General features: G+C 41.7%; 1 protein-coding gene across 9 annotated transcripts in view; it reads left to right on the plus strand.

The window, feature by feature from the left end:
* DIS3L2 (DIS3 like 3'-5' exoribonuclease 2) overlaps positions 1-25820 on the plus strand; it is a 342664-nt gene that overhangs the window by 195170 nt on the left and 121674 nt on the right. For all 9 annotated transcript variants that reach the window (XM_059703557.1, XM_059703561.1, XM_059703558.1 and 6 more), the window contains one exon: positions 13306-13385. In XM_059703557.1, coding sequence (XP_059559540.1) covers positions 13306-13385 — 80 coding nt within the window. The remainder of the gene's footprint in view (positions 1-13305; positions 13386-25820) is intronic.

Below are 25820 nucleotides of genomic sequence, written 5' to 3' on the forward strand. Positions count from 1 at the left end.
TTTAAAGTTGATTTGTTTTTTAAATAGAAACTTAATATTGCTATTCTGCCATACCTTCCCTCTACCTCCCCACACCTTAGACCAGCGGTTCTCAACCTGTGAGTCGCGACCCCTTTGGCGGTCGAACGACCCTTTCACAGGGGTTGCCTAAGACCATCCTGCATATCAGATATTTACATTACGATTCAAAACAGTAGCAACATTACAGTTATGAAGTAGCAACGAAAATAATTTTATGGTTGTATTTAAAGTGCCAGAAGGTTGAGAACCACTGCCTTAGACACTCACGGTGCAGCCAGGAGTGGGCTGTGTGGAAGCATCGATCTAGCCTCCTGTTGTGGCTTGTTAATGAGAAAGCATCGAGAGCACAAGTTAGCTATTCTAGGAAACTTTCACAGCTGTTGTATTAATTAAGACTTTTTTGGTCCCAAATAACAGAAACCACTTGATTTCACCAAAGCAGAAAGGATCCTGGGGTGACTGCCAGAACCCAAGGGCAGGGAACCAAGGACCGAAGTAAGGCAGGAAACCCTGAAGGGCTTCTGTCTTCATCTCCACCTCTTCTGCTCTCCACATCTGATCCCTTCTTCCCTTTGCTCAGACTAGCCTCTTTTCCTTCCTACTCCTCATTGGGATGGCTGCTACCTAACAGCTACCACAGCCCCTCAGAAGGAGCCTGATTTCTCTTTCCCTGTGGTCTCCTCACATGCCTTCCTCCTTATCTCCCTCTCCCATTCTCAGTCCCACTTCAAAATTCTGGGCCCATGGTCTGTTTGTCCTGGTTTGGGTTCCATGCTGGTTTGGGAGGGGGATTGTCAAGACAGGTAACAGTCTACAACAGCTGTGTTCACTGGGTTCTTTTTCTATTCCAGGAGTTTGAAAATTTTAAATTACCCTGATATCACAGGGCTGAAATATAAGAAGTAGGTTTTAGAGACAAATTTGGTTTGAATCCCCACTCCCTCTGCCACTCACTAGGTATACATTCTTAGGCGAGTTACTTAACTCCTCTGAGCCTTATTTTGTCCTTCAAAGAAAATAAAGTCTAGAAGAGATGATGAGTCTACATGAATCACTAAATCAGGACATTTAGCAGAACTGACTTGTTAAGGGCCCGTGTTAATGAAGGTATCATAAGAAGGGAAGAATAGTCAGAGCATGGAGGATTCTGAATGCCAAGCTGATGACTGTTGTGTCAAGATACCTGGAAACTAGTGAAGGTTTTAGAGAAAGAAGCATAATTAATGCTATGTTTTAGGAACTTCATCCTGGTAGCCAAATGCTGATGAATCTGAAAGGCAGGTGAGAAGGAGAGAAGACGGGAGTTCAGTTGTCAAGAGCTTCTGTAGGAAAAGAGGGTGGGGTTATGAGTTCAGGACCAGTCCAAGGCTTGGTAAGGACTGAGTGATGTTGATTGGACTGAGATAGAGGGAGTATGTTGGGAGACTTGACCCCGGAAATACAGGAAGAGGTGCAAACTGTACATGGGGCCATCCGGGTCACTCCTGAAGATGGGGTGGGAGTGGAGAAGTAGTTCTCTGTGTTTCACTCAATGCATTCTGCAGCCAAGGGAGTGCTTACGGTAACCAGGGTGCTGCTATTAGAGCTTGACTTGCCCTGCCTGCCTCAAAGGGAGACTCTGTGGGGGGTTTTTGTTGTTTGTGTTTTTGAGAAAGGAAACCTAGATGAATTTCAGTGCCTTATTTGGGGCAGTAATTATGAACACATTTTCATCTCAAAATCTAAGTATTTAATATTAAAATCAGTTAGGAAGTCACTACTGGCCTGGTTGGATTTTTGTTGTTGTTGTTGTTTTTAAAACTATACAATCAACTCTGTGAATAGTGAAAACAGAATTTTGGCTCCAAAGTGAATATTTAAAAGACATACAAGACTAGACGTGGCTTTCCCCATTAATGAGAAGAAAGAATTCACTTTTTTTTTCTATTAAGAGCTACAGAGTTCTAATGTTAGCCAAAGTAATAATAATGAGTCCCTGGTCATTCTGAAATACAGCTTACATTTATTTAGGGATTTATTGTTTGATATAGTCAAGTTGTTATTTTCAGCAGTAATTTTAATTAAAATGCTAAAATGCTTGTATGTATCTCTTAAATAAGTCTCTCACCTCACTAAACTGAGACTCTAGTAAATGTTCTCAGTATTTTACAGAACTGTGCAATGTCTATTAAGGCCCATTCATGGTGCTTTAATCATCCTTTTAATAAGAAACAATCATTTGGGAATACATTTTCCAGACAGTTCCTCTACCTCCCAGAGGGAATATTTTGAGGCCTCCCAGTGACCACAGGATTAAAAGCCTTGACAAGGAAGCCCTAGAATTCTTGAAGAGTTAGGCTTTTGAAAGATTCATTGTTGTGGAATCTCCCGTTGAAAGAGACCACTTTATCTTGCTCCTAAACATCTATAGGACAAACATAGCACTTTCTGAAAAGCAATTCTGGGTAATGTAGAACAAATGTATGTAGGTAATCCAGTATGGGAAGTGTGTAATTTGAAGAATGATAGTTCCATTTTTATGGTTGCCATAACAATCATACAGTTGTGCAAAATACGTGTATAGCTTTTATAGAAGGGAGCTGGCACCATTGTAATGATTCTTCTCATATCAGAACAACTGTTTTCAGATCTGAAAAATAGGGGTGGCTTAACCCTTCCCCAGTTAGCTCAGCATGTTCCTGGAAGGCTCTTTGGAGCTCCAGGGCTGTTGAAATGTATTCGTCTCTTACATTTGCATTTTAGCCTGATAAATGGATTGAGAATTAAGGATGATGATCCTTTCAACAGCAGGTTCTGAATTCCTAGTTTGGGAATTCAAAGGATGAGAAAAAAAATACTGTTCCTCAAATAGAAATCTAGGAGCCATGTCTAGACATAGTTAATTCCTTGACTTTGTAACTGTTCTTAATTCTGCCTACTAGAATTTAAATCTGTTACATACTGGCCTTTACCCCATTGTGTTTAAGTCTTTGGTAAAGTCCTTAAACTTTGGTTACAATTTCTGTTTTATTTTTACATATTAACTATGTTGCTTCTGGAGATTGCATAGCAAATTTAAAAGTGTGGTATATCTAAGTGAAAATATTTCTATGCGTATTCTTTTTTTAAGCTACTTTTTCCTATTTTTGTATATTCATTCCAAAAGAAAGTACTTGGGACTTAACTTTTTCTGACAAACTAAGGAATATCCACTTTGAATAAATTTTATATCAGAACTCTGTATGTAGATTTTCATGTTGAAGGTAAAAGGTTGTCAAATTTGGGTTTGGTACCTTAAAATTAAGTCATTGCCAACTTAACCATAGAGAAACTTGTCCTGAAAGAAATTTTTGGCAATTATTATTATTATTATTATTGCCAAAATGTTTCTGGGATGTTTAAATCTTAATATAACGTTTGGAACTACAGGTAATTAGAAAAGTTGTCAACTTCCATTGAAATAAAACTTCTTGGTCTAATCCACTTCTTTTAACACCTACTCTTTTGAATTCCTGTCCCATTAAATCAGAGCTCTACAGTTCTGTGATCTTAGGCATGTTACTTAATCTCCCTGAGCCTCAGTTTCCCCATCCACAAAATGAGAGTAAAAAATAATACCCACCACTATTATAATTTTATTTTCTCAAGAAGTGATTTGTAGGAGGTATTAAAAAAAAGTATTTTAAAGTATTTCCCGTATATTGAAGACCTCTAATGTGTTTATTCTCTGTGAAGATTTTGTACATTGTATAGAACTTTTCATGCTTAAACTCTTAACACTATATAGATATTTAGGGGCTTAGAAATTTGATCCCTCTGTGGGAGTATTTTCTGGAAGTTTACTGCTACCTCATTTTGTCCAATTTTAAAATTTAATTTATATTAATTAGTTTTCTCATAGCCTGTTTTAAAGTAACCCCAATCTGATATTTTAAATCTGGGTTATAGGAAAACCCTACTACCAGAGGTTAAAAGAAAGAGAGATGTTCAGTGAGAGCTGAGAAAAGATAGAAAGACTTTGTGGATGCATTGGGACTCAGCTGCTCTTGCTCTCTTGGGCAAGCCTAGGTTAAAACAGGAAGTAGAAGCGTGCAGAGGCCAAGCCATCTCTGCTCCACATACAAACACTCTTGGTTCAACTGTGCCCAGTATAGTTCAGTGCCTTCAGGGAAACTAACTTAATGGGTTCTGGACCTTTGCACCAGCTCTTCTTCTTCTTTTTTTTCATTTTTCAAAAATATGTTTTTATTGATTTCAGAGAGGAAGGGAGAGGGAGAGAGAGAGAGAAACATCAATGATGAGAGAGAATCACTGATCGACTGCCTCCTGCACGCCTGCCCCCTACTGGGGATTGAGCCCGCAATCCGGGCATGTGCCCTTGACCAGAATCGAACTTGGGAGCCTTCAGTCTGCAGGCTGACACTCTATCCACTGAGCCAAACCAGCCAGGCCAACTCTTCTTTTTTCCCAAGTCTTTCTTCCCCCATATAGCCATGGATCACTTCCTCAAATCCTTCAAGTCATCTTCAGATGTCATTGGCCTGCCCTTACTGTCCTATTTGTGATTGTAATCAGTACTTCGAACCCTTCTTGCTCTGTTGTAATGTTTCTTTCTTTTCCTCCACAGTACTCAGTGTTTATTTTCTATCTCCTCTCCCACTAGAATGTAAGTGGATAATAATCATCAAATGTGTCCCTAGAGCAAGCAGTAGATGCTCAGTAAATACTTAATGAAGGAATTCTAGCCTTCTTCCTCTTGACCTCTGATACCTTCTTCATACTGATGCTTCACTGGTCCCTACAACTTTAATTTGATCTGGATACAAAATAAGTAAAAATGTATGAAAAGAGTGACAATTATTACACACAGGTATAAACAATTTAAAACAAGGAAGGGGGAAAGTCATGTTTGAAGGACTGCATGGTGAAAGAGGGAGCCAACTAATTCTTTGTGGCTACAAAGGGCTGAATTATGAAGTTTCTCAGAATCGGATTTCAATTCAGAGTGTGAAGGTACTTTCTAATAGTTAGAGTTCTCTAAAATTAAATGGCCAGCCTAATGTGGCAATGAATTCTACCACCCCTGTCCCAGGTATTCAAGAGATGAGCTGACCTGCCTGATGGACTTTGGTTTGTAGGCATTTTGGGCATAAGATTCGGATGAGGGTGACCTCTAAGGAACTTTCAGCTCTGATGATTCTATGATTCTGTTCCCTGAACTGATAGAATAATTTCCAGGATTTATTGTTAAGAAAATAACAATAAAGCAAGTTGCAAAAGAGAATTTATAGTATTCAACTGTTTGTGTGGGACAGAAGAGAAAATAAGAAATAATGCATATAAAAAAAGAAAAGATAAACCAGAAAATGATAAAAATAGTTATTTATAGGGGATGGGTAGGATCAAAGTAAAAGAACAGAGACAAGAATAAAACTCATTTTAACTTTGAACAATTTAAATGTTTTAAATATTAAATAATAAAATTAAATCTAAAAGGAGGTAAAAACATAATCTTTAAAATTGACATCAAACAAAAACAAATGGTTCTAATGTTTAGCAAGTATGTAGCATCATCACATTCCGAAATAATAATTAAATCAAGTAACTTCGGGGTACTGTATAGTTGACCACTTTGACTGTATACCCTTAGGGACTGTTTTCTAAGGATAAAACTCCAAAGACATCTTATATTTAATAAGTTCTTTGATGCTAGTGGTATCGAAATTCTGAAACTACTTTGAATATGAGGTTATTGGTAGCTGAGGTTCTTGCTGGGAGACTGAAGATATAAATATAGAATTGGAGAAGATGAAGAACTCTGTAGTTTTGTTATATTTCAGTTGGAGATGTCAATATGAACTCATGATTTTTTAGCAGTATGTTAAGTTGAACCACATGAAAATTGCCAATTTTTAAGCCACAAGTAGTCAACTATTAGCAATTTCATATGATTTAACCCAGTATTTTCTAATTCTACTCACTAAACAGTATCATGGTTCTGTAGAAGAATGCTCTTATTCTTAGAAAACGCATGATAAAGTATGGAGGAGTAAAGTATCATGATCTCTGCAGTGTAATTTTAAATACTCAAGATGTTTTTTAAAAGCTTGCTAAATGAAGGAGGGACCCAGAGAGGACAAGAAGATAAAGCAAATATGGCAAAGTATTGACATTTGATGAATCTTGATGAGAAGTATATGGATGTTCATTTTGTTATTCTTTCAACTTTCCTGAAAGTTTGACATTTTTCAAAATGAAAATTGAGAGGAAGAAAGTAGCATAGTCTCTGAATTTAAACCATGGCTTTCCTGGACTGGGCCATAGTCTTGGGCTCCCACACTACCAGACCACCCTTCTCCTGTGGCCTCTGCTCTAGAGTGTCTTTTTTTTTTTTTTTAAAGTATAAAAGAGGTTCAGTGTAGATGAGTAAATGAATGTAACAGGGGAGGTCAGTTCTGATTCAGTCTTATCACTGTCATTTCGAAAGTAACGATTTGGTCTAGAATTTTGCTAATGCTTAAGATAGACCTTCTGTGGACCCTAGATGAAAACCCCTGCTCAGATGAAAAGAGCCTGCCCAGAGCATTGCATCATTTCTCTCTGCTCACGCCATGGCCTCATATGTGTCCGGCTATCACTTTGGGGAAAGAGAGGACAGATAAACCAAGGTTTGTTTCTGCTTTACATAGAGTAAGTCTTTTTCTATTCTGAAAATTCTATGGTTTGTGTCAGACTTGTTAACATCTGTTGTGGCAATAGAACTAAGTGAAAGAGTGTTACCATATCCACAGCTGCCATCAGAAAAAATAAACGGTCCAGCCCCACCACACCAAGGGGGCAGACTGAGATTTGAATGATGATCCCAACTCCCTCTGCCTATAAGAGGAGAGGCCAGCCCAGTCCTGAAGAAAGTCAAGGTGAAATGGAAGTGCAGGTGAATTCAACATCTGACTTGACTGTGCTCTCCACTTGGCACTCTTTAGGGACATGTTACCATGGATGGAGTCCTCTATCCGTGGTTGGCAAACTGCGGCTCGCGAGCCACATGCGGCTCTTTGGCCCCTTGAGTGTGGCTCTTCCACAAAATACCACATGCGGGCGCACACATACAGTGCGATTGAAACTTTGTGGCCCATGCGCAGAAGTCGGTATTTTGTGGAAGAGCCACACTCAAGGGGCCAAAGAGCCGCATGTGGCTCGCGAGCCGCAGTTTGCCGACCACTGCTCTAGCTCATTAGCTATTTTTTTCTGCTGCAGTTTACATAAAAATTTCTGGTTTCTTTATAAACTCCAATACTATCTAATCTAAGAAAGTGTTTGAAAAAAAAGAAAAGAAAGTGTTCGAGTAAAAAATTATTCTTTATTTTCTTAAGGTTATTTCTTAAAATTTTCCATTCCTTTTCACCCATTCACTACCACTGACCCAAATCCTCTCAGAATTGCTTGCTAGCAAGGAGACAAACCCAGAGTCACGGACGTAGGAGGGCCTCTATAAATTTTGTTAGTCTACAAATGGTTCCTGAACCACAGTGTATAAAACCCTGTTTTATGAGAAAAGAATATGGGATAAATACAGAAAAGGACACCCTTGGAAACAATAACACTGTGGTGTGACCACAGGTTTGGATGCCAAGAGGTCATGAGTTCTAATCCTAAATGTATTTCCCAAGACACAGTGGCAAAATTGAATGGAAAAATGCTAAAGAGAGCCCTTTTGTCATTTTTTCATTCACTTATCCATCAACTATTCATTACATGTGTGTCTTCAGTATGCTGCAAGAGGTACAGAGACCGGCCAATATCACAGCAGACCTTGGAAGATTTTCTAGCCTTGTCATTGCAATAAGACATATCCATAAGTAACCACCAGCATGCTGGGACCGTGACCAGTGTTATTGGAGAGAGACAGGTCACAGGTTTGGGCAGGGCAGGCAGGAAGAGGCAGCTTCCACTCTGGAGCCACAAAGGTTCCCTAGAAAAAAACATGGCATTGCAGCCAGGCCTTTAAAAGCCTTGTAGTTCTTAGACATTGGAGATTGGTGAGGAAATGTCCCCGTGTTAGGGACAGAACGAATAATGTCTCAGAGACCAGAGGGCATAGAGAAAAGTTTGGCACAAAATACACATGTTGGGAGTGTGCAGTCTAACTGGAAAAATATAGTTGGGGCCCTATCTGAAAGGCTTCGAATTCTAAGCCAAATTTCTATTTTACTCAGTAAGGAGTTGCTGAAGGTTTTTTACCAGATGCATGCTTTAAAATGATGAATCTGGCCCTAGCTGGTTCTCAATGGTTAGAGCAGGGGGGTTGGGGAACCTTTTTTCTGCCAAGGGCCATTTGGATATTTATAACATCATTCTTGGGCCATACAAAATTACCAACTTAAAATTAACCTGCTGTACTTGGTCAAAATTTAATTAACAGCGTTAATGCCTTGGCAGAACCAGACCAAATGATTTTTTGGACCTTATAAGGCCCGCAGGCTGTACGTTCCCCACTCCTGGGTTAGAGTGTTGGCCTGCGGATTGAAGGGTCAGAGGTTCAATTCCAATCAAGGGCACATACCTTGGTTTCAGGCTAGATACTCAGTCCCAGGTGGGGCGTGTACAGGAGGCAACGAATCGATGTGTCTCACATTGATGTTTCTCTCTCTCTGTCTCTCCCCTTCCCTTCCACTCTCTCTAAAAATCAATGGAAAAAAATTTCCTTGGGGGAGGATTAACAACAACAACAAAAAGATGATGAATCTGGCAGCACTGTTGCCTTGGGGAGAACAATTTATGTGCTGTGATACAGGCCATGACCAAAATACAGTGAGGTCAATAGTGACAAAGTAAGTGGTGAGTAAAAGTTGCTGTGGAGACTAGACAGCTGTTCCAGCTGCAAGGAGGTGGATGGAGATGTTGGCACCTTGAGGAGGAAGAGGACGCAAGGTCAGAGGAAGAGTGTGTGAGTGACAGAGGAACAGAAGTTCTTTCTATGCTTTTGTGATATCCTGGGATTCTTGGCCAGGTCTTAAGGGCTTATAGAAGGCTTTTATTTATTCTTCATGTGTTCTTTTCCCGGGTCAATGGCTTCGTATAAAATAATATTAGAAGTTTTCTATCACTTTAAAAAGTTATACTGAGCCCTTCAGTCATGTGCCTTCAGAAGTTTGGTTACATAACATTGCTCTGAATTGGAATTCTGCAGCCTCATGAACTGGAGTCTCAGTCTTTCCCTCCCCCACCTGGCACTTTATTTTCTGTGGGTCAGAGTTAGCTTCTTTCTAACCATTGTTGCGGAACTCCTTAAATATTTGGTCTCGCAGGTTCTAGAAGCTGGCAGGCCAGGCCGCTCCCTGCAGGTTGTGAGACCAAAGCCTTCCAGAAAAGGAGCCAGTAAAATCCGAAGCATGTTAACAGAGTGTAGCAGCTGCACAGTACAATGCCCCATGGTGCCGGGCTCCCAAATGCTGAGGCCAGCAGCTCCCAGCTATTGTGGCCCACAACCAGAAGGAGCCCTCATGCACCACATCATGGCTAATTCGTAATTGTGGTGATGACAACAGATTAAATCACTGGCTCTCAGCACTGAGGCCTGGGGTTTGTCAGGGTCACTCACTGTTCCCTTGCTTCTCTCAATTTTCCATAGTGAGAGAACAAATTGGAGTCCACTGATACAGCACAAATACTTGTCGGGAGCTCTGTGAGCTTTGTCTAGAAGTTGGTTTTCTTTAAAAAAAAATTTTTTATTGATTTCAGAGAGGAAGGGAGAGGGAGAGAGAGATAGAAACATCAAGGATGAGAATCATTGATTGGCTGCCTCCTGCACGCCCCCTACTGGGGATTGAGCCTGCAACCCAGGCATGTGCCCTTGACCAGAATCGAACCCGGGACCCCGCATCTACAGGCTGATGCTCTATCCACTGAGCCAAACCAGCCAGGGCTAGAAGTTGGTTTTCTTAATAGCCCATACTGAATGTCTCTTTTTCTTCTCGCATCCTCTCAGTATGTATGTATGTATGTATGTATGTATGTATGTATGTATGTGTGTATGTATTTATTTATACCCTGTGGTTTTAAAAAATGATTTAAGGCAGCTTGCTGATATACATATAGTGCAGTGAATTTTTAAAAATTAAGACATGGAGCAAAAGGAATACATGCATAGAAAAATTAGGCACAGCTAGGATAAAGATTAGTTCACAAAGTTTAAACTACAAACAAGATCCTCTAGAGCAGTGGTTCTCAACCTTGGCTGCACGTTAGAATCACCTGGGAATCTTTTTAAAATCCTGATTTCTGGGCTTCATCCTCCGGAAATTCTGTTTCTTTGTTATGGGGTGGGGCCACAACATTAGTAACAAAGAAACAAAATTTCTGGAGGATGAGGCCCAGAAATCAGGATTTTAAGAAGATTCCCAGGTGATTTTAATGTGCAGCCAAGGTTGAGAACCACTGCTCTAGAGGCAAGTCACAAATGTTTTTCTGAGCTTCCTGACAGCCAAAGCAGAGAGGGAAATCTAAAAGGATGAAACTCACATGTCTATAAGGTACAAACCAACCATCAACTCAGGAGAAGAGTGAGTCCTTGCACTGTATGGACTTCCCTCATAAAAGAGACACTGAGTGATGAAAAGGACAGGGCTCTCATCAGCTTCCCCGCAGTGAAGAGTATAGCCATTTGGTTGACTTCTTGCAGTGTCTCTTAGGGTAGACTTGTGGGACAAGGCCTCCACTGGAGGCCTGTGCAGTCCATCATTGCTCAAAGAGTGCTGTCCTGAGGACCTTGCCTCTGGGTGATGCTCTGCCATAAAAAATGCCAAGATCAAAAGAGTTAGGCAAGAACTTTACAATCCCAGCATAGTGAAGGCTCTGCAAAGTCCTACAAAATGGTGATGGAAGGATACTTGACTTGGGTTGGTGAACACACTATACAATATACAAATGATGTATTGTAGAATTGTACCCCTGAAACCTGTGTAATTTTATTAACCAATCTCACCCCAATAAATTCAACAAAAAAGTCCTAAAATTAAGAAACTGGCCCAGCATTTACCAAACAGATTTAATCACAGGACCTTTTTTAAAAATTAGAAAACTTACTTGACACATTGGGAAACATTGATCTAAAATGGGCCAGCAGACACAGGATATCTACCTCATCTTGCCGCTGCCCAAGATGCATCTCATCTGGAAGTTCCCTTAATAGACTTTTGATATAAAACACACACACACACAGGGGGCAGCAAACTTTCTGCTGAGAGCCAGATAGATATAGTTTAAGCATATAGTCCTGTCATAACTACTCAACTCTGCCATTGTACTGAAAAAAACGGTGGCTCTGTTTCAATAGAGCTTCATTTATGAATACAGAAATTTGAATTTCATGTAATTTTCACATGTCATGCAATAATATTCTTTTATTTGATTTTTTCAACTACTTAAAAATGCAAAAACCATTCTTAGCTTTCAGGCCATTCAAAACAGGTGAGGCCCCATTTGGCTTGTGAACTGTAGTTTGCCGACCCTTGATCAAGAATTGGACGGTATGCTTTTCCAGCAAACTTTCCTGAGGACACTATTCCTCAGAGCTGTCTTAATTTAGACTTTTATGTTTCTGGTTTAAGAGCAGATTTTTTTAAAAAGTAGAAAAGAATTGGTTTGAGAGCTTGCAGGTTAGTCTAAGATTTTTCTCAGAAACAATTTGTGGGTCCTCTCAAAGAAGACATTGACAGACTAAAAACTGAAGACTTATAGTTTTGCTCTGTTACATATGGCTGGGTCAGTTTGAGGCTGGAAATGTTTTAGTGGGAATTATCATTCATTCATAGAAATAAAAGTCTCAAGTCACCCAGAGACATTTAATTTTAAGAAAACATAGCTTCCTAGTCAATGCTCCAAGTAAACCAATGAACTGTGTCCCCTACCAAGCTAAGAGTATTCTTTTTTATTTTGACTGGAGGGATGTTCTTCCAGCTTCTTATAATGAAAGGACTAAAATATTCTCACCACCAAGTCTGACATTTCAATTTTAGTTCAACAACTATTTATTGATACTCAATACAAATAAAGCATATTGCTTATTTTTATGGGGCATACAAAAAGAACCAAGAAGCAGACATTTCCTCCTTTGCCTTGTGAATCAAGTTCAAGATTCTAACCAATTTAGAGCCCATTGCTGTTGTGCTGGGATTAATTTCACCTTCCTGTCAGCATTCATTCATTCATTCATTCAACACACACTTGTGAGTTGCAGCCTATGTTCATAGTACTGAAACACAGCCTTTAGTGACCTGCTAAACACCCAATCTCCAGCCCAGTGCCTGAGGAGGAAAGGGCAGAAGTTATTGAAAATTGAGGCCAGACTCTGCCCAGATCTTTAGCCGTTTGGTAGGAATGGCTGGGTTGGGTGAGGCATGTTATTTGAGAAACTCTAAAGCAAAAAGAGAGTGGCTGTGGGCTTCACAGAGTAAGAGTGGAATTGCATAAGGATAGTTTGTGAAGATAAATGGACAGAGGGTATACTTGATGATATGAGCTTGGGTGAGGTATACAATTGTTCATGGAAACAAACTGTGATTAGGGACATTTTCAAGTAGAATTGTATTATAGCTAACTGTATGGCCTAAAGTTTTTTTTACAAAACTTATTCTTGGGCCCCCTGCCCCATATCATAACAAGTTAGGTGACTTATTTTTTAACACACCCCTTTTTTTGGAAGATAGAAGCACTAAATTTTCCTCACATAGATCCTTGAAGGATAGGTTCCCATGAACCACTGAGGAAGAGGGAAGCAAAAGTAAGAACTGATGATTGGAGAGTTGTTTACCAGAGACTTGTCCCTGTTGTCAGACAGCTCTTCTTGGGCAGCCTCATTCATGGATGCTGCCTCACTTCCACCTTCTCACACCTATTCCTGTTCAGGGTCAAGAAGAAGTAGAGAGGATTTTTGGGGGTGGGGAGGACAGATGTGAGAAAGGGGTAACAGCAGAAGAATCAATGGAAATGGATGTTAGAATTCAGGGAGAGTAGTTCCAGAGGGGGAAAAAGTTTCAACATGGATGATGAGGGGATGAAATCCAGTTTATAGAGAGGAAGAAAAAGACACAGAGACCATACGGAGCCTTGCTGTTTCCCCCCATTGTCTCTCCCCAGTCTCACATTTTACTGAAGACTCCTCCTCAAAGAGACATTATAGGAGTTACTCTTCACTGTGCTTACCATTTGTACATTTTCAAAATAACTGTTCTTTAAAGCTATACTACAGTGGGGAAAGTTTCTGTTATTTGCGGCATCACTAATTATATCTTCAATCTTTCCTAGAAAAGACTGTATCTTCACCATTGACCCATCAACTGCCCGAGACCTTGATGATGCCCTCTCCTGCAAGCTACTTGCTGACGGTAGGATAGAAATGTGTCTACCATTCTGGGTAGCAGACAGGGTGCGTACCTTTGTGGCCAGCCTGGCTGCTGTGTATTCACCAGGCAGTGCAATGTTCAGGCTGACGTTTGTCTTGTTCCTGAACTTGCCATAGGCTTCTGCGGCTGCACAAATATGTGACTTAAGGATTGTGTTCCTGTGGTGACTTTGGTGAGGGTGAGAATAAGAAATGTCCTCTCTACGGGATCCTTCTTGGGCCTCAGAAGAGGCAGCAGAGAGGGCAGAATAGCTAATTCCAGGTCTTGGCCTTCAGGAGGTTCCAGTTTGGGTGGGATGTGTTAAAAAAAGAAATCCCTGAAGGCTCTGCTTGGGAGAAGCATAGGCCTCTTTACTTGAATTGAACAACAGATGGGGTGAGTCAAGGGGTGCTCTCCAAAGGCATGCTCAGCAATGGTTGTTAGGAACACCTGCCCTGAGGAATGGCCCTCAAGTGAACTGGAGGAGCCTGCACTGTTCCCAGTAGGTCTTCATCTGTTCAGAAAATTGCAAAAGGCAGCTGCTAGGGACTCTTTCAACAATCTTTTGGGATGGAGCTAAGCAGGAAAAGGTGGGATTTGAGGCAGCAGCCTTTGAAAACTACAATAGGGGGAAAGGGAAAGTGGGGGTGGTGGTGAGAAGAGCAAACTCTACCAATCCCCATTTTAATGTCTCCCCAGGATGTACTGCTTAAGTCTTAGCTACTTCTTGCCCCTCTCTAGGATAGTGTCTGGGTGACTGCTTTGACTTCAGTCATTCTTGGATATGGTGTTGGTAGTAACATGGCCTGGGACGGCTTTCATATGATGGATGTCCACCCTGGGTTTCAATCTGCAGCAAAGTGTTTATGGCCCAGTGGCTTAGTCCTATAAAACATTGCAAAGGTATTCACATATTCCACTGGGGCAAAACTGCATAGGTTCAACGTCTAATCTCTACTATACTAGGCAGTGAAGCATAGTAGAGAGAACCCAGAGAGACAGAAAGCATCATTGCCTAAAAGTGCTTTTATCTTCTTTTAATGGGCGTCCTCCTTGAAACTGTGGGCAAAATAGCTCAGTATTTTCAACTAGAGAAATTTGAAAGGAAGATAAAGCATAAAGAGAGGGAAGTCCCCATGGGAATTTTTGAGGAATTATGTATTTTTAAAATCCAAAATTTGAACAGTCTACTTAAAAAAGCAAATACTGGGTTGGTTTCTTATATCCTGAGCCATCTGTGCATATAAAAGCTTGGGCATAGATCACCCTCAGCATGAGCTCTACTCCCCTGAACCCCAGTGTGAAAAGTGCCCCTGGGCAGAAAGCCAGGTGACAGTGGACCACACTTCCTGTATTGCCCTTCTCCCCAGGTTCACAGCCCTGCTCTGTTTGTAATCAAATGCTTGAAAACAGCTGCTTCATTTATTTTGTCCACTTTTATAGTGTTAATGGCAGGAGGATAGGTCTGATATCTGTTACTCCATCTCAGCTGGCCCCAGTGAATTTGCCTTGCAGGGACAGACACCAGGGAGCTGGCACGTGTCCTGCCCCACTCACTCCACCCTAGTTTTGTGTGTACAGGGTCACTGCAGAGGTTTCACGTAGGGTGATGGTAACAGATAGGCAAGAAAGGTAGATTGGGGACAGATTGTACATTTTTAAAAATTTTCAACTAGAGAATATGTTTTGACAGACAGTGAAATAAATTGTTTTCAATCTGTGGGTCCGGGAGAGCAGTGAAAGTGAGGGAAACAATTTAGCAGCACAAGATAAAGGATAGGAGAGGAAGTAGAGGCAGAGAAATGAGTTGGAAAAACATTGTAATTTAGGAATATAAGTAGCTAATAAGGAACTGGACTAGAGATGGTGACAATATTTATGGGGGTGGGGAGGACAGATGTGAGAAAGGGGCAACAGCAGAAGAATCAATGGAAATGGATGTTAGAATTCAGGGAGAGTAGTTCCAGAGGGGGCAAAAATTTCAACATGGATGATGGGGGGATGAAATCCATAAGTTAGAAACTGGGAAGACAGGAGGTCAGGCTGGTTTTGGAGAGAGTATGTCCACATGGAGTTGTCTGTCTGATGATAAGCATTTATGTAAGCTTTTCAAATCCTTTTCAAAGGAGGTGGGGTGCAAATAAGCTACATACATGTGGTCCATTAACTACATCCGGAGAGCCCTGAAGAAAAGTAGACAGTGCACCAAATGCAAACAGTGATTTTATTGGGATGATGGGATCATAAGTGATTTTTTTCTTTTCTCTAGTTTCCAAATTTTTATAATGTGGTAATAATAGTTTTATAATGAAAAAAATTTTGTAATAAAAAAATATTATGAGGTGCCAGAAATCACAGGGCTGCCGAGTAGCGCACTGCACCAGGTGACTAGATACCTTCCATCTGCTTAGTTATTCTTGCATTCCAGAGGGCTAATTAACATCTGGTCATTTGGCAGAGCAGCAGAAAAAGGACATGGAAAAGGAGTCAGGGAAGAATCTGAAAAGGCCTCAGTTGGTCAGTCAAGTGTTTTTATGGTGGCACTTCTACAGTTGGCCTTTGTGACAGCAGTTTCTGCCAAAGCCATTTATCCAGGACTGAAAAGTAAAAGTCAGTTCCAGTTTGGATAGGGGTGAGTTTGGCTAGGTTCAGGTTCCGTTAGTTAACAATTCAGTCAATTCTTGCTTAGAGGAAAAAATGTTTAATGTTTCAAAGAGCAAATAATGTTTTCTGGCCATATTTACATCATCTATAACCATTTTAATTCATTTTTTATTGAATTTATTGGGGTGACATTGGTTAATAAAAATATATAGGCTTCATATATATTGGGATATAGTTCTATATATAACCATTTTATTTAAAGAAAATAGAAAGGTCAAACTTTTCTTTGTTCCCATTGAAATCATCTGAATGACTGTTCTGTGAAAATAAAACATGCAGACAGATGTAGCTTATTTGGTTCTTATTCTCCCTTTCTACAGAATTCAGATATAACCCCAGGACTTGTTACCAATATCTCCTATAGGTAGGAGACTGAGACTATACAGTCTGAAGAAAAGTTCTGCAGAAACAGTGACACCTGTTCTCTAGGAGGTCCTGATTAGGTTGGAAGGCTGAGGGAGGTGCCCCCACCCTTTAATCTCAGCTTTGGAAGGGATCCTACATCTAGCTGATAATGCTCCACCTCGTGCAGCCTATAAGCACACGGGTGGGACATTCCCATGACAGTACCCAGGCTGCTACCTTGAACACAGAGTCTTTCACTTTTGCTCAAGAAAATACTTAATAATGCAAGTGAATAAGAATGGTGTTATATTGAGAACTCCGAATCTAAAGACAGTAAATCACACACTTCAGTTTTATTGCTGTAACAGATCACTTGCAACACACCTCACAGTTGACCTCACCAGTTGTCACACCATCTTCTGATTTTCAGCCCTCTACAGCATCACTTCTGAATTACAGATTGCATTTAACACTCTACCTTATAGGCAGCCCTTTGGCCTGAAGATTACATGACTATTAGGAACTCCTTCCCCGTAATGACCTGAAATAATGCTATCTCCCTGTAACTTTCCACCCACTAGTCCCATTTATGCCCCTTGCAGCCTACACAAGTTTTGTCTGTCATGTGACAACCCTTCAGATACTAGGTAACCTACATATTCTTCCATGTCCTGTAGCTTTTGCAGTTTGAGCCCACTTCCTGTGTCATAGTTTCTTCTGCCTGTATGGGGCCTGAGGTACATAGCTGTCTATATACAGACTTCTCCTCCCTGGTGGCCAGGGCATGGTGACTCTCTTGTTACTGGATGAGATCTGAGTCTGGTGTAATAGCCACCCATTCTGTTCAATTAAATAAGCATTATTGCTGTGTTCTAATCTCTGAGCGAGGAAGTTGTTAGCCAGACAGGCAAGGACCTTTATTCAGCTTTTAGCTGTTCAGGCTTCCAGTAGACCCCACAAAAAATTGATGTTCACCATTTCTCTATCATCTTGTTTCTCTAATGCTTTCTTCTCTAATGCTCTGCCACTAAGCATGTCAGGATTATCCTAGCCAGGCCTTCGATACGAAGGATTGGAGCTAAGGAGAGGGGGAAATGAGGAATGACTGCTAATGGGTTTAGGGTTTCTTTTGGAGGTGATGAAATGTTCTGGAAGTAGGGTGTTGATGGTTGCACAACTTTGTGAATATACTGAAAACCACTGGAGAGGGGGAGAAAGGAATGTATGGATGAATGAATAAGAATAAACAAACAAATCCACTCATCCTTGAGGCTTTCTGGAAATTGGAATTTACACCTTAGCCACAGTTTAGCAGAAGTCTTGATGGAATGCCTGGGCTAGATACCCGTAGTCACATCCCTCTTCTCTGTCTCTCCTCCTTACTGCTCTAATCTCTGAATCAATGAGCACACCCCTCTGTTCAGCCACCTGCTCATATTTCGCTTACCTTCAGAGTGCAGCCATCCTACTCAGAAGAAAGAAGGATCTGTCCTACTGTCCAGGTAAAAGGACATTATCTAGCCCAAAGGACCTCAGAAATGCAACATACCTACTGTTCTCTAGGGGTGTCAATCTGTTTTTTGTTTTGTTTTTGTTTTTTTTTTTTTTTCTGTTGCCTCTCTAGCTTTCCCTTCCCTGAGGAGCATGGACTAGGGAACTCTGTCTCAGGGGGCCCTTTGGTAAGGGAACATGAATGAGAGATTAGAAGCAAAGCCTGTAAGAATTCCTAAACTCTGTCACTTCTCCACATGTTTATATTTGTCACCTGATGAGAGTTTCTTGTCATGACTGATCCCCTTTGGAGGCAGAGGGGAAGTTGAAGCTGGAGAGGCTTTTCCTTTGTTTTTAAGATGGAAGTGATTTTGACCTGTTTCTATATTAAGAGATTGGAGACACTGGAGAAGGAGACATTGAAATAATAGGAATGAAAGGAGTTGATTATTTTTGTAAGGTCTTGAAGAAGAAGCTGGGAGTGAATTCAGAGTGTAAATAGAAAATGAGCCCAAGACTTGGAGGATGAATACCTCTTCCTTTGAGATGAGAGGTCTTAGGGAATGGCGGCTGCTGCTGCTGAGTCTTCACACCTGCTGAGGGCAGAAGTGGAGGGGGAGGGGCACTATCGAAAGGGGCAGGGAAAGAAGCTGCCCAGAAACCCACCAAACACATATTAGTAGCTACACTGTCCAGCTGTGCTGAGGTGGAATTACTAGCAAGTTTGGGGGATTTTCTTCAAAACCCCTCAGCCTCTTGAGTTTGGAAGCAGAAGTTGCAATGATCCAAATTTGGGGGTTTGCTGGGAGGGAAGGCATGGCCAGCACTAAGACAAGGGTGCTGGGACCTTGCTTCCCCCCTGTTTCTTCTCTATTCCCTACTTTTATAACGGCGTCACCTGCCACCTAGTCAGCCAAAGGTTTTTTTAGAAAAGGAATCCTGGAATCACATTTGATTCCTCTTCCTAAGCACTGTGACAGCCATTTCAGTAGTTTCCCTCATTCTTCCTGTCTACCCTTCACCTTGCTACCTAGTTGTTTCTTCTATTATATCTGCACAAGAACCAGATCATGTTGCTTTTCTGCTTGAAAATCTGTTGTACCTGAGTGTAGTCCACATTTTTTAGCAGAGCTTCATTATAAAAGTCCTTTAAGATTAGACTTCTTTCCCACCTCCCCACCTCCCAATGCCACTTCCCCCAACATACACACACACACACACCCCTTATGATGTCTGGCCACTCTGGGCTCTGCATTTTCCACTGTACGTTATCCTGCCTCTGGGCCTCTGCTTGCCCTTTACCCTCTGCTTAGAATGCCTGGCCTTCCTACTTCTGTGTTGGCTGAACTCCCATTGATAACCAAGGTTGTTCCTATCAGCACACTTTCTTCATGTCACTAATGCAGCAGTACTAGTAAACACCATTGCTTCTGGATTTAATTCCCCTTTTTGCTTGTTTCCTATGGGGAGGGAGTGCCTTGGATATCTCTATATCCTGAGTATCAAAACCTGTGTTTAAAAAGTGTTGGTCTAGTCAATCTAACCAAGCAAACTGGTGTATACCTTCAGAGTTCACTCCTTTTTGTTTCTTACCTTGCCCTTTTTATTTCGACCCTTAAATCTGTAAGTGTGAATGTGCTTATATGCTGATATATAAGCCTACTCTACATGCTCTCCTAAAAAAGTCTGCTTTTTTGGAATTTGATATACCTTTCTGTCATCACAATCAAATCTTTTAGTCCATTTCATCATGCCTCTGCAATACTATGAGATCACTGAGTTATAACTTATGTTCCTGAAATCTGTTCCTCCAGCTTTGTGATTGGATATTTGAGCCTAACTCCTTCCCCTTTATCTATTACTAGGGGCCCGGTGCACGAAATTCGTGCACTGGGTGTGTGGAGGGGGCGTGTCCCTCAGCCCAGCCTGCCCCGTCTCACATACTGGGAGCCCTCAGGCGTTGACCCCCATCACCCTCCAATCGCAGGATCGGCCCCTTGCCCAGGCCTGACGCCTCTGACAGAGGTGTCAGGCTTGGACAGGGGACCCCCACCTCCCCCCGATCACTGGTTCTGGCCCCCGCCCAGGCCTGAGGCCTCTGGCCCAGGAATCATGCCTGGGCAGGGGACCCCCATCTCCCTCTGATCGCTTGCTCCACCCCCCGCCCAAGCCTGACGCCTCTGACCCAGGCTTCAGGCCTGGGCAAGGGGACCATCATATCCCCCCAACCCCCAGCTCCGCCCCCCATCCAGGCCTGATGCCTCGGCCAGAGGAGTTGACCCTCATCACTCTCCAATCACCAATCACCGGATCGGCCCCTTGACCAGGCCTGAGGCCTCCAGCAGAGGTGTCAGGCCTGGGCAGGGGACCCCCAGCTCCCCGCGGTTGCAGGCTCCGCCCCTGCCCCTGCAGGACACCTCTGGCTAAGGCATCCGGCCCGGGCAGTGGGGACCCGCAACTGCAGCAGCCCCGCGATCGTGGGCTCTGCTTTAGGCCCAGGCAAGAGACCCCTAGCTCCCGGGACTGCCAGCTTCGACCGTGTCCAGCTCCCATCGCTGGCTCCACCCCTACTTCCTGCTATCACTGGCCAGGGCGGCAAAGGCGCCTGATTCTCCAATCATGGCTGGGGGGCAGGGCAAAGGCGGCCTTTGCCCTGCCCCCCAGCTCTTAGCTCCCCCCTGGGTTTCCGATCACTGTCAGTGGCAGGGGGCTTCTTCCTGCTTTCCCTTTCGCCTCCCTGCATTGTGCCTACATATGCAAATTAACCGCCATCTTGTTGGCAGTTAACTGCCAATCTTAGTTGGCAGTTAACTGCCAATCATAGTTGGCAGTTAATTTGCATATAGCCCTGATTAGCCAATGAAAAGGGTATCGTCGTACGCCAATTACCATTTTTCTCTTTTATTAGCGTAGACTAGGGGCCCGGTGCACGAAATTCGTGCACTGGGTGTGTGTGTGGGGGGAGTGTCCCTCAGCCCAGCCTGCCCCCTCTCACATACTGGGAGCCCTCAGGCATTGACCCCCATCACCCTCCAATCGCAGCCTCTGGCTGAGGCGTCCGGCCCGGGCAGCGGGGACCCGCAGCTGCAGCAGCCCCGCGATCGTGGGCTCCGCTTTAGGCCCAGGCAAGGGACCCCTAGCTCCCGGGACTGCCAGCTTCGACCGTGTCCAGCTCCCATCGCTGGCTCCACCCCTACTTCCTGCTGTCACTGGCCAGGGCGGCAAAGGCGCCCGATTCTCCGATCATGGCTGGGTGGTAGGGCAAAGGCGGCCTTTGCCCTGCCCCCCAGCTCTTAGCTCCCCCCTGGGTTTCCGATCACTGTCAGTGGCAGGGGGCTTCTTCCTGCTTTCCCTTTCGCCTCCCTGCATTGTGCCTACATATGCAAATTAACCGCCATCTTGTTGGCAGTTAACTGCCAATCATAGTTGGCAGTTAATTTGCATATAGCCTGGTTAGCCAATGAAAAGGGTAGCGTCGTACGCCAATTACCATTTTTCTCTTTTATTAGTGTAGATAACTGAACCACTAGAAGCTCCCTCCACTTCCCCCAAAATACATAAGACAAATAACCAAACTCTATTGTACTTTTCATGCATGTCATAGGAAAAAACAATTTATTTACTCGAATGACAAAAATTCTGCTTGCATTTTGGCCCTGCCAAAAGGGAAATCTTAAAAAGTAGATACAATATGTCAAACATAGCCATTAGGTCTCATTTTTGTTTTTCTAGTATTAGAGTGCTATTTAATTGTCAAGCTAAGGGTATTTTGCCAAAAACCATTAATGTTTGAAAAAAATTTGGCATGTTAAGATTTAATTTTGGGACAGAATTTGAAACATGTGAACATGTACATATGCTTTTTTAATATTCAGTTTCTTCATTATTTTTAGATTTTATATTATACATATATATGTACAGTGTTCATGTTCCATGAACATTTCAAATGTCTTTTGAATAATAATAGAAATACAGTAAATAACTTCCAAACTTGGAAAGAGAGGCAAAAGGAATGCGGAAAACACATAAAAACACCTCAGTGTAAAAGAAAGAGTAACAGGAGGAAAAAAATGTATAGAAAGAAGCAGGACAAATAAAAAGCACATATTAAGGTGCCAAAAAATATAAGCACATTAAATTTAACTCTGCAGTTAAAAAACCAAAGACTGTTAAACCAGATAAATCTAGCTATATGCTTTTTTTTTTTCTTTTATCAGACACACTTAAAACATGAAGACATGAAGGGCATCCCTTGGGACATGGCATTAAGATGAAATATAAAAACGTGAAGACACAAAGATTAAATGTAAACCAGGCCCACCTAGGTTTAGACCTGTCCCCACGCTGCCAAGGCATCACCCAGGTACCATACCTCAACACCTGCCCTTCAAACGTCTAGACCTAAGAGGTGCTAGAAAGAGGCCTTGGGCCTACGTCCTGCATTTCCCATCTGAGGACTTGCCCCTTCCAGGATGTTGGGGAGGTTCATTCCCTCTAGGGAAGGATGTGCCCATGCCTTGTTTCTGCTGTCAGTGTACTGCAGTGGCGGTGGGATTGCTGCACATTAACAGAAGCTGAAGGTCATTGGTTCTACATCTAATGGGAGACATGGTCTGCTACTTCTCCTGTTGCATCTGCAGTGAGATGACTTAAAGACAACATTGCATTACATTGTACTCTGCACCACTCCTAACCGTGCACAGTGTATTTTGCCACGTCCTTAGCTCTAGCTGAACCCTGCCTTACACCCCAGGACCTCACATAACCCTGTTGACAAGGAATAGAAAGACAGAATCATAACCCTATGCTCTTGTCAATTAGGTCATTGGGTAGGAAATAGGCTCCACAATCAGAGCCTTCAGGCACTGGGGAGTGACTTCTCCTTGGTTCATCCACTTCAGCAAGCTGGACCCTGATATGCCATGTTCCAAGGGATGCCCTTTCTGAATATTGACACTGTACTGCAAGAGGCAACTTAAACTTCATTTGGAAAGTTTAATCTATTAGATGTTGGAAACATGCAATATATAGCTTAAAAATAAGGACTATGTGCAACATTTAATTTAACTAAAAGAAACTATGTTTAAAATCTGTTCCTTGTGTTCTAGAAGAGAATCCTTGATAAATCTTCCATAGATTTTTGGAAAAAAAAACTTCCATGTCAGGTCAATTTTATACCTGGATCCATTTCTGGGTTTTGTCTCTGACACCTTCATGATGCCCAGTGCTTCAAATGCTAGTCCTCTTACTCTCCTCTACTTTGTGAAGTCATTTCTAATCCAGGTTTTGAAGCGCTGATTTTTTTCTCTTGCAGTCTCTATGTCAGAGGGCATTCTGACCTCAGGCAAATGCAAGGCAACCCAAGTACTTCATCTGAGACAAACCTTATTTTTGTAGTATGGCCCTTGATAATGAACCTGGGAAGAGAAATGGAAAATTCTGTAGAGCTGTCAGCTCATAAGGAAGTGCATGTCTTCTTCATTCATCTGGGGCATTGGTAAGGGAACAATTTTAACAGTCCTTGTAGTATGATAATTTTTTACTGAATCGTACCTTGACTCGAAAAATCCAAGTAACTGAATAGTCATGCGAGTCCTTTGGCATGGAAGTGGGCTTCTGGGATGCTTGCCAATGAGTTCCTGTTTTGAGGACACAGAATCTAAGTGGAAAGATTAAGTGGAGAGACAGCTCCACCCCTCTAAGTCTTATTCCTATGTTCCATTTGAATCTTCTAGCCTAATTTCTGTGGGGTCTGGACTTCGGAAATTCTCTTTTTTCATGGATGTCTCAGTGCACCTTGTTAAACCAAATTTGGACTATGGCCTGTTCATCTCCTTCCAGCTCTGCTGATTGGTTCCAGTTTCCTTCCTCATTATAGCCAAGATAATCTGGCACCCACCAGTCAGGCATCCTCATGTATCTGGCACCAAGGTAATCTTGGAAGCCAGTTAAGAAGTCTCAGTGATCCAACATGCTCATTGCATGAGGAGAGGCAGTTGTGGTATACCAGAAAGAGCACTGGGGTAGGAGCAGGAGAGCTGGGTTCTTGTCTCATCTTTGCCTCTACTGCATCATGTAAGTTTGGACATGTCTGTGGTTTCTCTGAAATTGTCTTTCCTCGGCTATATGGGTGTTTGGACTAGACAGTTTCTCAAATGTCTTCCAGCTCCAAAATACTGAGTATATGAAAAGCTAAAGGAACAAAGCTCCATTTATGCCTGTTTTTGCAAAAACACAATCTAGCTTTAAAGATATTAGCAGTGACTGCCAAAAGTTGCATATGCTACTGATGCTTTTCCATAAAAGTAGATAGGATGACAACAAAATAAGAAGAGGCACAGTTTATATTTCAGAAGAAAAAATTAACCTCCCCATACCTCACATTTTCCAATCTATAAAATGGAGATAATAACACCTAATTTAAAATTGTGGAGAAGACTAAGTGAGATAACCCTTGGCATTTAGAACGGTGCCAGACAAAAAGTAAGTGCTCAGTGGAAATTATTATTAATATAAATGTGAAAGATTAAACTGACATGGAAGTTTAGTAAGGTTATGCTGAAAGGTTACTAATGGTAGGTACAGAATAGAGAATCCAGAAATAGACGTGCACATATATGATCACCTGGTTTTCAGTAGAGATGTCACTGCAGTGTAGTGAGGGAAAGATGTTTTTATCAGTAAATGGTACTGGCTATCCATGTGGAAAGAAATGAACTTTGACTCCTATTTCGCACTAAAGTGCTTAATATTATTAGTCCATGGCAAAATGGAAATTAAAACCACAATGAGATACTACTATGTAGTATCCTTGGCATTTAGAATCTACCAAAATAGCTATTTTTTTTTGAAAGCTGACAATACCAAATATTAGTGGAGATGTGGAGCAATTAGAACTCTCATACCCTAAGTAGGAGTATAAGTTGGTACAGTCATTTTGGAAAATTGTTGTATGATACATAATGGAGCTGAAAATGTTCCTATTCCATAACCCAGTGGTTGTATTTTTAGATATAGACCCAACAGAAATGAGTACATATGTACAAGAATGCTCATAGCAACATTATTCACAATAGCAAAAAACTAAACACAAACCAAGTATCATCAATAAAATGTTACATTGTCAGATAGTTTTACAATGGAGTACTATATAGTAATGTACAGAGCAAATTCAAAACACAACACAGATGAGTAGCAAAAATATTTTGGATAAAAGAAGCCACACACACACACACACACACACACACACACACAGTGTGTGTGAATCCATTTATGTACAGTGCAAAGATAGGCAACACTGATCTATGATTATAGGTGGCAGAGGTTAGAAAAGTGGTTATCTTTGGTAGGTATAACAACTTAAAGGAAGACAAGAGAAACTTCTGGAATTCTGGTTATGGTCTGTTTCTTGAACTGGGGTGTGTTTACTTAAGTGTATTCATGTTGTAAAAATTCACTGAGCTGTATGCTTAAGGTTTGTATACTTTTTTAATTTTCTGTCTCAATAAAAAGTTTATTTTAGAAAGTGAAGGAGCATAGAAAAAGTGGAATCAACCCAAATGTCTATCAGCTGATGAATAATAGTTAAATGTGGTATAGCTTCACAGTAGAATAGTATTCAACCATTAAAGAAGTGAAGTACTGATACATGCTACAACATGGATGGCCCTGGAAAATGTACAAGAATGAGAGAAGAGTGAGAGAAGGCACATAATGAATGATTCAGTTTCTATGAGATGTCCAGAATAGGCACATCTATAGAAATAGATGGTAGATTAATGGTTGCCTAGGCCTGGGAAGGTTGGGAGAAATAGGAAATAGTGCCTGAAAACAGATATGGGTTTCTTTTAGGGATGTTGAAATGTTCTAAAATTGATTGTGGTGATGTTTACACAACTCTATGTATACTAAAAACCATTGAATTGTACCCTTTAAATG

Source organism: Myotis daubentonii, chromosome 7 (assembly GCF_963259705.1).
Source record: "Myotis daubentonii chromosome 7, mMyoDau2.1, whole genome shotgun sequence".
Lineage (NCBI taxonomy): Eukaryota > Metazoa > Chordata > Mammalia > Chiroptera > Vespertilionidae > Myotis > Myotis daubentonii.